The sequence below is a fragment of the Macaca fascicularis genome, chromosome 9, assembly GCF_037993035.2.
Source record: "Macaca fascicularis isolate 582-1 chromosome 9, T2T-MFA8v1.1".
Lineage (NCBI taxonomy): Eukaryota > Metazoa > Chordata > Mammalia > Primates > Cercopithecidae > Macaca > Macaca fascicularis.
This window is the reverse complement of record NC_088383.1, coordinates 35,304,748-35,317,891: the sequence shown is the minus strand read 5'-3', so window position 1 is coordinate 35,317,891 and position 13,144 is coordinate 35,304,748. Positions and strand designations below refer to the sequence as shown.

Genomic DNA, 13,144 nt, shown 5'->3' with positions numbered 1-13,144 from the left:
GAGTGGGTATTCACTTCGAGAATCTTGATGTGTTAGGATGTTAAAAAGGTAGCAATCTTGTTTTCTCTTTTGTTGGTATGTCTATTCTTCTGACTGCTAATGCAACTCAGGTAGAATTCACATCTCAGTGTTTAGGTTCTCCTTTAGAAAATACTATGAAAGGCCTGGTGGCTTGCAGTTTCTTTTCTTTTCAGGAAAAAAATGAAAAACATCTCTGATCACTTCTCTAGTGTTTGTTTATGACCCCTGCCTAAAAATGCATGGCTAATTCTAGGTACTTAACAGTTACAAATAAGCCAAGACATTCCACCGAAGTCATGCGTTTTAGAAAATCATAACAGTTTTGTATCAATTAGTCTACAAGTCTTTGAATCTTGGATCAATGAAAAATACTTCTTTGCCAATAAGATCAATTCAGTTAAATTGAGCTCTTGTGAGACACGTCCGCAATTAACTGAGATAAAAGGCCGAGTATGGTGCCTAAGTTAGAGACTTGTGGAAGTCCAGGTGAATGAGAAAGTAACAGTGCTTTGACGTAGGGGCTCCAGAAAGTGCAAAAGGAGGTGGCCTTAGAGGCTTACTCTGAAAAAAAAAAAAAAAAAAAAAAAAAAAAAAAAAAAAAAAGAGTTTTCAATTCTAATGAAGAAGATTCTTCTAGAAAAATTTATGGATTTGAAGGCAGCATTTATTTGTTTGTTTGTTTGTTTACTTATTTGCTTATGAAACTGAGTCTCACTCTGTTGCCCAGGCTATAGTGCAGTGGCTCAATCTTGGCTCACTGCAGCCTCTGCCTCCCAGGTTCAAGTAATTCTCCCGCCTCAGCCTCCCGAGTAGCTGGGATTATAGGCATATGCCACGAAGCCCAGCTAATTTTTATAGTAGAGACGGGGTTTGAGATCTGTGGGGTTTCACCATGTTGGCCAGGCTGGCCTCGAATTCCTGACCTGAAGTGATCTGCCCACCTCAGCCTCCCAAAGTGCTGGGATTACAGGCATGAACCACTGCACCTGGCCGGCAGTGTGCATTTATGTAATTAATAATTGGAGTAAAGGTAAATGTGTACATTTTCTGGGAAGGGGATATTCAGCAATGGAAGCTGAGGCACACTTTCTCTGGAATAATATAGCTTCAGCCTCTTGCAGATTTAGTATAGAGTCAAGGGGACTGTCAGAAAGGAGATAGAACTCATTCCCCAATCATGGTTGACTTAATACTTTGAGGAAATGAGGTAGCAGGAATGATAAGTATTTTATCAATTATCCTGAAGATCAAAGCAATATGATAGTTTAGTCTATGATTCTTGCTTATAATCCCATATGACTAATACAGTGAAGCAGAAGTCCTATTAAGAACTGTAGCTATTGACAACTTTGTAACAGCATGCACTCAAATTGGTTTTTGAATAAGCAGATCATACGTAAACCTCTGAAATAGCAGTAGTAGATTCATTTGGGGTGCTGCAATGGGGACTATAATTAGTTATTCAACTTTTTTTTTTGGCAAAAAGATGTGCAATCCACATGCAAAGTGAGAACACGGTAAGAAACGTTCAGTGTATTCTGTAGAGGAGTGTGAGGAGCCATACTTAGCACATACAGCCAGCAACACCAAAGTCGTCATCATCTTTTGATTGAAAAATAGCCCTGGCAAAATCGTAACAAGAATAGTAACAGTTTTGTGATACCTTTTGTACTCCCTCCCTCCCTTCCTTCCTTTCTTCCTTTTTTTTTTTTTGTCTGGGTCTCACTCTGTTACCCAGGCTGGCTAGAGTGCAGTGGCATTGATCATAGCTCACTGAAGTTTCAACCTCCTGGACTCAAGCAGTCCTCCCACCTTAGCCTCCCAAGTAGCCAGGACTATAGATGCACACCACCACACCTAGCTAATTTTATTTTCTTTTGTTTTTTTTGCAATAGAGATGGGAGGCTGGGTGCAGTGGCTCATGCCTGTAATCCCAGCACTTTGGGAGGCCGAGGCAGGTGGATTGCTTGAGGTCAGGAGTTTGAGACTAGCCAGGCCGACATGGTGAAACCCTGTCTCTTAGCCGGGCATGGTGGCAGGCACCTGTAATCCCAGCTACTTAGGAGGCTGAGACAGGAGAATTGCTTGAACCTGGGAGGCGGAGGTTACAGTGAGCTGAGATTGCACCATTGCACTCCAGCCTGGGCAACAAGAGTGAAACTCCATCTCAAAAAAACAAAAAACAAACCAGTATGGATGGGACTCTCTCTGTATTGCCCAGGCTGGTCTCAGGCTGCTGGGCTCAAGCGATCCTATTGCCTTGGCCTCCCAAAATGCTGGGATTTTACCGACCCTGGCTCTTTTGTATTTTCTAGTTATTCTGTTTGATAACTATTTTCTAGGCATATACCTTATTCTGTATGATGTGTTGGGTACTGATGATACAAAAGTGAATAGAGCACACTCCCTCTTGTCAAGTCGTTTGGTTGGTTATAACCTATTTTTCTCCCAAAACCAACATACTTGGAGATAAGCACACATTCTAGCAGGAAGAGTGGCCTACTTTGGCAAGAGTAAAGACGAAGAGATCATGGAGTCAGTGTTTTCTGGCAGAAAGTCAGCTACATGGTGGGCATTCCTCTCTGCAGGGTGGACCCCTGGGTCTGTTGAACATTGCTGAGCTATTGGCTGAGGAAGAACATATAACTCCAGCAGTTATACCTTCCTTTACCACCTGTTAGGATTTAAAGGACAGGACATCTCACCTGGCTTGACTTGGGAGTAGGATAGAAACAGGTATATCTCTGTGTCTGGAAAGGTTTTGTATGATAATATAAAATCTGTGAACAGGAGTATCCCTTTATACATAATTAGGGTGTAGAACATAGCCCAGTACAGGACAGTGCTCTAGGGGAAAGGAAACGGTTTGTGTGGTTTTATGTGGGAGGGTTAGGTAACTCTTGAAGTTCATGGCTGGAACAGACATGGACAGAAAAAATAAACACTAACTTCGCTCATCTAAATTCTTTAAGCAAAGGAATTGGAGGTAGCCCAGTTGTGTCTTAAATTCTCCTTGCACATAGGATGTTAGACTATATTCAATTGAGTTTCTTGATGTTTCACATAACAAAAGCCAGATTAATTTAGCTTTAGTAGAAAAGAAAAATACTGTTGTAACGGTACTACCGGGGTTCTTCATAACCTCAACCAGCATCGCAAGTTAAGGGAAAAAAGAACTAGAAAGACACTGAGAACTCCAGCAGTACCTCCACTCAGTCTCCGATTTCTGCTTTCTTCTGGGCTTCTGCTTTATTCCTGTTTCCCTTGAGTTGCTTTCTTTACCTATTTCCTTGTTACAATTTGTCTGACGCATGTTGCTGAGTTTTCGTTTTGATAGTTCTAGCCACAAGTGGAGATGTCTCTCTCTGTCCTACCTCCAAGTTCCGTGGAGAGAGAATCTAGTTGGTTCCACTTAGATCAGAGGGTCCAGCCCTGATCTCTTCAGCAGTGGCTAGAAGGAGGTGGTGCAGGGTGATGACAGTGAAGGTGCCTGTGGCTGTGGGTGATTGGGTGGAGTCATCCAGGACACCTGTGCCTCCCCAGGGCTCACTCCTTTGGATGGGGGGTAGGTAGGTAGGGGTGTGGGTGGGTGGTGGTATTTCCCAGAGACTGGAGGGTACCACCAGAGCTTGGATAAAGTGGTACCTTGTAAGATACATAGGATTAGAAAAGACTAATACATATTGAGGGTGTCAGAAAAATCAGGACACTTAAATAATGATGTAAAAGATAAGCATACAGCTCATGATTCAGCTTAGTTTAATGTTTCCTAATATTTAAAGCAAAAGTTGAAGTATCACTTATTCTATGATCCTGTACCTTTTTTGTTTTGTTTTGTTCCTCAGTTATTTCTGATACAAAATTTTCTTAGGAGACCATTTTCCCATGCAGGCAGCATAAAAGATTTTGTATTCTAAGTGAATTCCAAAACAAGAAAAACTTCCCATCATTTTCAAGTAAAAAAGTGATTGTATGATTCTGTTGAGATGGAATGGGACTGCAGTTCGTGTATTTAAAGGTAACATTCAAAGTGCCTTAAAGGAAAAAGGACTTTATTTTTTAGAGCAATGTTAGGTTCACAGCAAAATCGAGTGCAAGGTACAGAAATATCCTTATATCCCCGTCTGCCACAAACTTGCATACCCTCCTCATTAACAACATCCCCCACTACAGTGGAACATTTGCTACAGTTGATGAACCTACATGGACACATCGTCATCACCCAGAGACCATGGTTTACACGAGGGTTCACTTTTGGTGTTGTACATTCAGTGGGTTTGGACAAATTTATAATGACACCATTGTAGTCTCATCCAATGTGGTTTCACTGTCCTAAAATCTTCTGTGTTCTGTGCATTCATCCCTCCATCCCGTTGAATTTCTGTACCTAATTACTCAGTTAAGTAATACATTCTGAAATACTAGACTCTGTCATCTCAGTATTTTAGTATTCGATGTCTAGATGTTTCTTCATGAATGAGTGCCTTTGGCTGTTTGTCTCATTGTGAAAAGTTAATTTGATTTTAATATAAATATATCCATTCCTCATATTAATAATTTTTGTTCCAATTTTAAAGCTTGATAATTTTTTTAAAAATGGGCACTAATACTGTGAGATTCTGATTCCTAACGATAGGCCGCTGAGTTGTCATTGGCCTTCATTCTAACTAGTATTAAGTTTCTTTGTGTTTCTATTACTTATTTCTGACTGTTAGATTTATTTTCCATAGAATTTAAAGTCTTTGAGTTATGAGAAATCTATATCCTCCCTTTTAAATTACTTAAGAATAAAGCTTGCATTAAAACCATGTGCTAGACATTTTAATTTTTCCTGTTGTTTAAAAAAGGCCTTCATTAAAAGTTGGTACAAAGAAAGATCTTAAGCTACTCTCATTCAGAATCTTTCACATTCTTAGTACACTGAAAGCATTTGTCAACACTTCGTTACTAGCATGGAATATAAGTTAATGATGCAAAAAGTTTAAAACCTTATATTCAATTAGAGAACCTATTACCTTTGAAAGCAGTAAATAATAATTGGCATTTACTGAATTTTAAACAGGATCTACATGTTACATTTTCGTTTTAGAGTGCATATAACATTTTGCGTTATGCTGTGAAAAACTTGATGTTTTGAGAATACAGTTGCCTTTTAGCATTTAACCTAAAGTCTCTTCCTGATTTTAATGTGGAATATTTCCTCCTTTTAATTGCTAACATGTTTTTTGAATATTTACACACAATTTTTAAGGTGCTAATTGGCACTGGAATGGCTGGTGGAATGTAAACTGTTGGAATCAACATTAACTTAAAGCACATCCACAATAAATTTTTGTATCCTGGCCTGGAATTGCTGGCATTTGTGCATTAAATGCATTGCTAGTCTAGCAGTAAAATTCATAAAACAGCAGTAGGCAGTTGTAGTATTTACCTTATCAGAGCCTCAAGATGCCAGCCACTGGATCTGCTCAGGAGAATTCCATAGCATCCTTTTTAGTGTTGTAAGTGTTGGGGTAAGTGTCTTAGACCTCTTTTGAACAAAAACATTGCATATTTATGTGTTGAGCTCATTTGATCCAGGGGGGTTAATAAAATAAAAACCCAAACCATTCTCCTAAAACCCCAGCATTCAATTCATGTAAGCCTTTGTTATCTCACACTTGCTTTTTGTTTTGTGCTTCTGTTTTCATCCTAAGTTGTCTTTAGTGGTGATTTGCTCTCCTTAGCATGTTTCATGAGAACCCAACATGCCAGTATCTTGCGTGTGCTGTGCTGTGCAAGACAGTTTTCTCATCTGTTTATCCCCTTTTCCCTCTTTGTGGTTTTGCTGAGAATTTGCCATTTATTTATCCCATACCCCAATTTTACAGTTATTCCTCCACTTGGTCATGGAAATTCTATTGTTTGTTATTAATAAAAGACTTTCAAAGGCCTTAATTTCTCTGAATCCAAAACATTGCTGGCAATCACAGTACCCAGGACATACTTTTGTATGGCTTCTTGGGTTCTGCTCTGTGCACTCAGATTCAGAGATTGGGGAGGAAGCTCTCCTTTAACCAGCCCCTTCCATGGTTCTGACCTAGGAATCATGTTTGGCAACCACCACAGCACTCAGGTAGTCATTTTCGGTCATTTCCACCACTCTGAACCTGGCTGCTGACTGGGAGAGAACATTTCCTAGGCTTGGTGGATCAATGGCGATATACCTCCGTTCTGCTAAGTCTTTGCCAGGAGGTCACACAGGATGGGCCTGTCTACTTTAAGTACAGTCACATAGTACGTTGTTTAGTTCATTATGTAGCATCATTTTATAGGGCATTTGAGCATTCGAAGTGGCTGCCTCGTCTAAGGACAAAGTCACTTCAAGTTGGCATTGACGTAGTTTCAGTAGGTGTTACTGTTATATGAGGTTGATGCAGAAGTAATTATGGTTTTTGCCATTAAAAACTGTCATTTCTTTTGCACCAATGCATTTTGATATTAATTTTGATATTTTAAGTGTTTTTTCAGTCCATTTGTTAAAGGTCTCTTCAGACTTAAAATTAGTCATGGTCGTAGGCAATAGTTAAAAATTAGATTCCTGAAAAGTAAATTTAGATTTTTTTTTTTTTTTTAAACAGAGTTTTGTTCCTGTTGCCCAGGCTGGAGTGCAATGGTGATGTCTCAGCTCACTGCAACCTCTGCCTCCCAGGTTTAACCAGTTCTCCTTCCTCAGCCTCCTGAGTAGCTGAGATTACAAGCATGCACCACCATGCGTGGCTAATTTTTCTTTTTGTATTTTTAGTAGAGATGGGGTTTCACCATGTTGGCCAGGCTGGTCTTGAACTCCTGACCTGAGGTGATCCACCCACCTTGGCCTCCCAGAGTGTTAGGATTACAGGCATGAGCCACTATTCTTCTCTCTTAGTTTTGGTTCCAGGCAGGAGTCAGGGGTGCAGGAGGCTCTCTGCTTGGGGCAATTTCTCAGCCCTCTCCACAAACCTCCAGCCCAAGGGCTGTTGCAATTGGAATCAAAGGTGGGGTCAGTGAATTCCTAGGCTCTTTGACCCTGAGGCGGCCTGTTAGAGTCTGTTATTTGTGTTCATTTGAGTGAGTGGATGGATACAGTGGGTTAAGAAGTGACTCTGTATGTTGTATATGACTTTAGGACATTTTGATGGATTAGTTGTGCAGTGATGTTGGTTAAAATTCACTGAGTCCACAGGTAGAGCTGGTGATGCTGGTGACTGGGCCTGCTGCATCCCACCCTGCTTCCTGGAGGAACTGAACAGGGCACTGCTTCGGGATATGAGCATTTCCTTCTTACCCCTTTGACAGGTGGATGTGCAAAATTTTGTGACTTTGAACTTTCATATCCAAGCATTCATAGTCAAGCAGTGTGTCCTGTAATTCATATGAGGTTTCATTGATCATTTCAGTTGCTTTGGGTTAGTCTTTTTTGGTATACATTTTGCATATACAGAATTAGTATATTTTTGTAACTGGACTTAGGAGAGCTGGGTAAATATGAGAGAATTTCTCTTACTACTTATGGCATTAAAATGCCCTGCATAAGTGGAGCTTTTGCTCATGCTTGAAAGTGAAGGGCATATGTAATACAAAACACTGTATCTGTGATGTTTTAGATTGGGATTGTGCAGACGTGTTTTTTAAAATAATGCATAGGTGAAAAATGAGTAGATTATTAAAATAATGAAAAGCATTCTGTTTTTGAAGTGAAGTCTTTTAATATTGTACTCCTGCTGTTTTATTTTTAAACTAATAGTTAAAAGAGCACAACGATTTATTTTTTTCTGGGTTGCAAGGAAATCCTAATTATCTGCAAATATGGAGTGACTGTAAAATAAGTGAGCCCTGAGGAGAGGGACATTTGTTTTTCTTAAGCTTCTGTGAGCAATGATTTCCTTGAAAATTTTTATTTTGCATTCTAATTTTTTTTTTCAAAAGGAAGGTGTTTTTCTTTCCAGGCGGTATAGATTCCAGTACATTAAAGGTGGCTGGCAGGCCAGGTGAGGTGTGGCTCACGCCTGTAATCCAAGCACTTTTTGGGAGGCCTAGCCGGGATGATCACTTGGGCTTAGGAGTTCGACACCAGCCTGGGCAGCATGGCAAGACCCTGTCTCTACTAAAGATGTAAAAATTAGCCGGGTATGGTGGTACATGCCTGTAGTCCCAGCTACCTGGGAGGCAGAGCAGGGAGGATCGCTGGAACCCAGGACTTTGAGGCAGTGATCCTGCCACTGCACTCCAGCCTGGGTGACAGAGTGAGATCTTGTCTCAAAGATAAAAGGTGCAGGGCACATGGCAGTGACCCACCTGTCTGTGGTGATGTGCAAGGATGGTGTCCTCCTCACCATGCATATGTGCATCTAGCCCTACCTCGCACATTCATGTGCTCCAGATGTTTGTGAAAGAATCAACCAGTGGACCGTGATTCACCTCATGCAGCCTGTGAGATTTTCTTTTAATGTATTCAGCCAGGATATGAGAAGGTCCAGCAAGGCTCTCGGTAATTAAAGCAGCATGATTCTTTTTGGCTGGAGCTTACATTTGTATGCTGGGTGGTTCCTGCTTGTGCAGCTTTCTGGGCGTGGTCGTGGAGGAGAAGTGGAAATTTTGAAGGGCTTGGATGCTTTTGCTGTCATCAGAACCTTCTTACCTTCTGTGTGCTCAGAGGCACACAGCCCACCTCAGCCACAAAAGGAGACAGTGGGAGAGTATGCCTCATTGAAAGACAGACATGGTGACTTTACATTTTGAAATGAAGTTTCAATGAAGTTTATTCCTGTTTGAGGATAGTAGGATGAAAATTTTAAAGATAGTGGCAAAACCCCTCCAAATACAACTCTAACCACTGTGTAATTGAGTGTATTTTAGGGTATGTTATAAATGTTTTGTCACTAAACCGGTAATCAATGTCATGAAAAAATACAACTGCATGGATGGGGTGGGGCTGCAGGGACCGGCTAACTTTTGACAAAATACAGAATCTCAGTGGAATCAGCAGCCAAAACAAAGAAACAAAAACCAGATCCCATTCTTACCTTGTGTTGGTGAATTGTGGGCTACTTTGTAGGACTTCAGAAGAGAAGAGAATCTCATCTCTGAAAAGTAAAAACGGACTATGGATAAGAGAATGCTTTTATATACTTTTGATGTTGGACTATGAGGTCCATCAAAATCTAAGACCTTCAAAGAAAAAAATTATTTAAAATAGTGTTTCGTATATTAATTAAATAAGACTGTACTGTGAGGTACTCTTAAGTTAAAGGCAACCACCCAAGTTCTGTTGAAACACATCCCCATAATCCCCACAGAGCTCCTCATTCAGAGGATTTCTCATGGGAACAAGTTCTATTGCTAGCAGTTTCCAGAATACTGAATTATCTATGTTATCACAGTTGTATGAAAAACATATCAGATCAAGATTTGTACTGTTTGCAAAAATATCGGCTACAAACAAAAAGAAATGCAACTGTTGAGCTCTGAGTTACCCGTTGGTTGCAGTTTTGTTTTCCTGCTGCAGCCCACTCTCTGGAAATGCTGGCGCAGCCGCTGTTCGATTTGTTTGGACTCTGGCTGACGTAAGGTCTAAGAATGGATAGACCTGGATTATCCCTGTCCAAGTAGTTGAAAGTGGACTGTTTTTGAGAGTGCTGAACAGGAATTGGATTTGGAACGTGATAGAGACCAAAGAAAGACTTGTAGCAAGTGACTGTAATTTTTGTTCAAAGTATTTGCAAAACTAAAGCCAGTAAAAGGCTGCCTTCTCTGTGGCCCCATTTTTTTTTTAGTTCCTGGCCTTTTCCTTGGAATCAGAGAAAAGAATGGTAAGTCTCCCCACAGAAGACACTGGAATGTCGAGGAAGATTGTTCATAAACCACATTCATTGAGTGAGTGCTGTGTTTAGGGTGAAATTTTAATGCCAGGTGGTAGTTAATTTCATGCTATTTTATTTTTTTCTGTTATCTTAAAATATCCTTCATACATGACCACGCTATTTTATTTATTAGTTTATTTTATTTTGAGACAGAGTCTTGCTCTGTTGCCCAGGCTGCAGTGCAGTGGTGCGATCTTGGCTCACTGCAACCTCCGCCATCTGGGTTCAAGCGATTCTTGTGCCTTGACCTCCTGAGTAGCTGGGACTATAGTCACGTACCACCATGCCTGGCTTTTTTTTCTTTTTTCTTTTTTTTTTAAAGTAGAGTTAGGGTTTTGCCACATTGCCCAGGCTAGTCTCCAACTCCTGGCCTCAAGTGATTCACCTGCCTCAGCCTCCCAATGTGTTGGGATTACAGGCATGAGCCACCATGTCCGCCCGCCCTTACTATTTTAAACAGTGGGAAAACTTCTGTAGGAAATGAGATGGACAAATGAAGACATAAAGAGCCTGCCTGTGACCTACAGAAAATGGAGTTTCCTGGATTAATTAATGTTATTGCTTACAATGTTTGAAGTATAGCCTAACTGCTCTAACTAAAAAATATCAAATGGAAAGACTGTGTGCTTGATCAGTAGAAGCTCAGTGGTCCGAAGGTGTCCATACCTTTGTATAATTTGCTTGTCACCATCTGGTTAGCTTTTAGAGCCCGCTGATGTACAACAATATTTATGACATTATGGGGAATTTTTTATGTTAACACTTCATAATGTAGGCCATTTTTTCAGTAATTATCAATACCTAGGGCCAGAATTTGCTGGTTAATTTAATGCTTAAAGTTTTTAAGCATCATCATTGCCTGAGATATGTTTTTTTTTTCCGTCTGCATAATGCATTTTTTCTCATCATTAAGCAATAGCATTTTAATTGGAGTCACCACTTGATCAATAAATGTCAGGTCATGGCATGGGAAGAAGAGAAAAGCACGTTCAGTGATAGCCTGTCCGATTGGGAACTCACCCAAGTACTTACCCTCCCCTCCCCTGCCTTCAGTGATCCTTTCTGTGTAATGTTAAAGTTAAACATGTGATTTCCTTGCAGAGCATAGAAGCTGTATATCTCAATGTAATAAATCTCAACGAGTTCTTGGCAATGATGCCTATATTTTATGTGTGCTATGATTATCTCTAGTCATAATTATTTAATACATATGGTATATGTAACATTTATAGCCTTCCCAAAGGGAAAAATGATGTGGCATAATTCTGGCAGATTGTTTATATTGTTTACGTTCAAAATGTATTGTAAAAAATGCTATGCATGTGACTTTGAAACCCCAGTGTTCTATTTTTAAACGCTTGTATGACTATAAGAAACTAAGTGCAGTAAGTAATCCAGTTTTTACATATTTCCTCTTGTAAATTACTGTTAATTGTTAATGTCCATTGAATTGACCTGCTAATGGGCACAGGCTGACAAAGGGAGTGTCCCTCTAGCTTTTTGATGAACTGTTTCAGTAATGTCAGACAATCCATAACTTTGCATGAAGGTTTAAGTTTCATCGGCCATGGTCTAGGCAAATTTCTGTGTTCTCATTATCAAATATTGAGTAGCTAAATTTTATAAAAAGTAACTTGTTAGAGTGAGCTAAACATTTAAAAAGTATTTCTTGCTTTTGTGTGTTTGATGGGCTAAATAATTCCTTGCGTTTTCAGATTCTTTCATTTGTGTTCTGACAGTAAGAACTGTGTTTTATCTGGCTGTCAGGGGTTCTTCTGGAATGGTCCTAAATTCTAATGTGCTCATTCGTTGTGTTTAGCCTAAACAATACGTTAAATAGCTTTAAAAAAAATGAAATAATAGGAAAGCCAGCTCTGTTAATTCTAATGAAAATTAAAGCTATATATTTATTCCCAGTGAAACCCTGGAACTTATTGATGAGGTAGATGTTGGTAATTGCTATGATCTGCAAAGTGCTTATTTTTTCTTTGTATAGAAGTATATTCATCTAGTACATTTAGTATTTTGCAGTAGTTATTTTATTTAAAATTTGCAAGGCCAGCCTGGGTGACAGAGCGAGACTCGGTCTCAAAAAAAAAAAAAAAAAAAAAGAAATTGCCGCCTTTTTTTTTTTTTTCTTTTTCTTTTTTGAGGCAGAGTCTCTCACTATCACCTGGGCTGGCGTGCAGTGGTGTAGTCTCGGCTCACTGCAACCTCCACCTCTCAGGTTCAAGTGATTCTCCTACCTCAGCCTCCTAAGTAGCTAGGCTTACAGGCGCCCGCCACCATGCCTGGCTAATTTTTTGTATTTTTAGTAGAGACGGGGGTTTCACTATCTTGGACAGGCTGGTCTTGAACTCCTGACCTTGTGGTTCACCCGCCTTGGCCTAACAAAGTGCTGGGATTACAGGTGAGAGCCACTGTGCCCGGCCTAAAATTTGCCACATTTTAACTCTTTATGTAAAGTGTTAACTTCAAAATGCAAAACAACTTTTCGTCATTTAAAAAATAGTAACAGCTACTATATGTTGGTAATTTGTTAGGTTCTAAAAGTATAGAACATATATTTTATTTATTGTATTTATTTCATTTTATTATAAATATACTTTTACATTAAAGATGTGCTTATAGTGCAAGCAACTGATAAAGTGCCAAGCAGAAAATAAATCCCTTGTAATTCTACAATGTTAAGTAAGTCACACCACATGTTAATATTTTGGGGCATAGTTTTGCCTTTCTTTGCCTATGGATATATATTTTAATAACTACATAGGTTTTAATTAAAATGGATATAAAGGCCAGGTGGTGCAGTGGCTCACGCCTGTAATGCCAGCACTTCAGGAGGCCAAGGCGGGCGGATTGCCTGAGGTCAGGAGTTCGAGACCAGTCTGGCCAACATGGTGAAACCCCGTCTCTACTAAAAATACAAAAAAATTAGCTGGGCGTGGTGGTGGGCACCTGTAATCCCAGTTACTCAAGAGGCTGAGGCAGGGGAATGGCTTGAACCAGGGAGGTGGAGATTGCAGTGAGCCAAGATCACGCCACTGCACTCCAGCCTGGGCGACAGAGCAAGACTCCATCTCAGAAAAAGAATATAAAGTGATTTGTTTAATTAGTCTCCTCTTCTGTATGTTTAAGGGTGTTTTAAATGATTTTCTTGTAAGGCAATTATAATATTTTTTTCTGTCAATGTCCATGTCAACAGATTTCTTCCTGGCACCGTGTCCAAATGTTTGTATCTG

General features: G+C 39.8%; 1 protein-coding gene across 50 annotated transcripts in view; it reads left to right on the top strand.

Moving 5' to 3' along the window:
* Positions 1-13,144, top strand: part of PARD3 (par-3 family cell polarity regulator) — a 717,421-nt gene that overhangs the window by 260,566 nt on the left and 443,711 nt on the right. For 16 of the 50 annotated variants that reach the window (XM_074001401.1, XM_074001387.1, XM_074001386.1 and 13 more), the window contains exon 3: positions 9,816-9,851. The exons of the other annotated variants lie outside the window; for them this stretch is intronic. In XM_074001401.1, the coding sequence (XP_073857502.1) occupies positions 9,816-9,851 (36 nt within the window). The remainder of the gene's footprint in view (positions 1-9,815; positions 9,852-13,144) is intronic. 50 annotated transcript variants of the gene reach the window in all.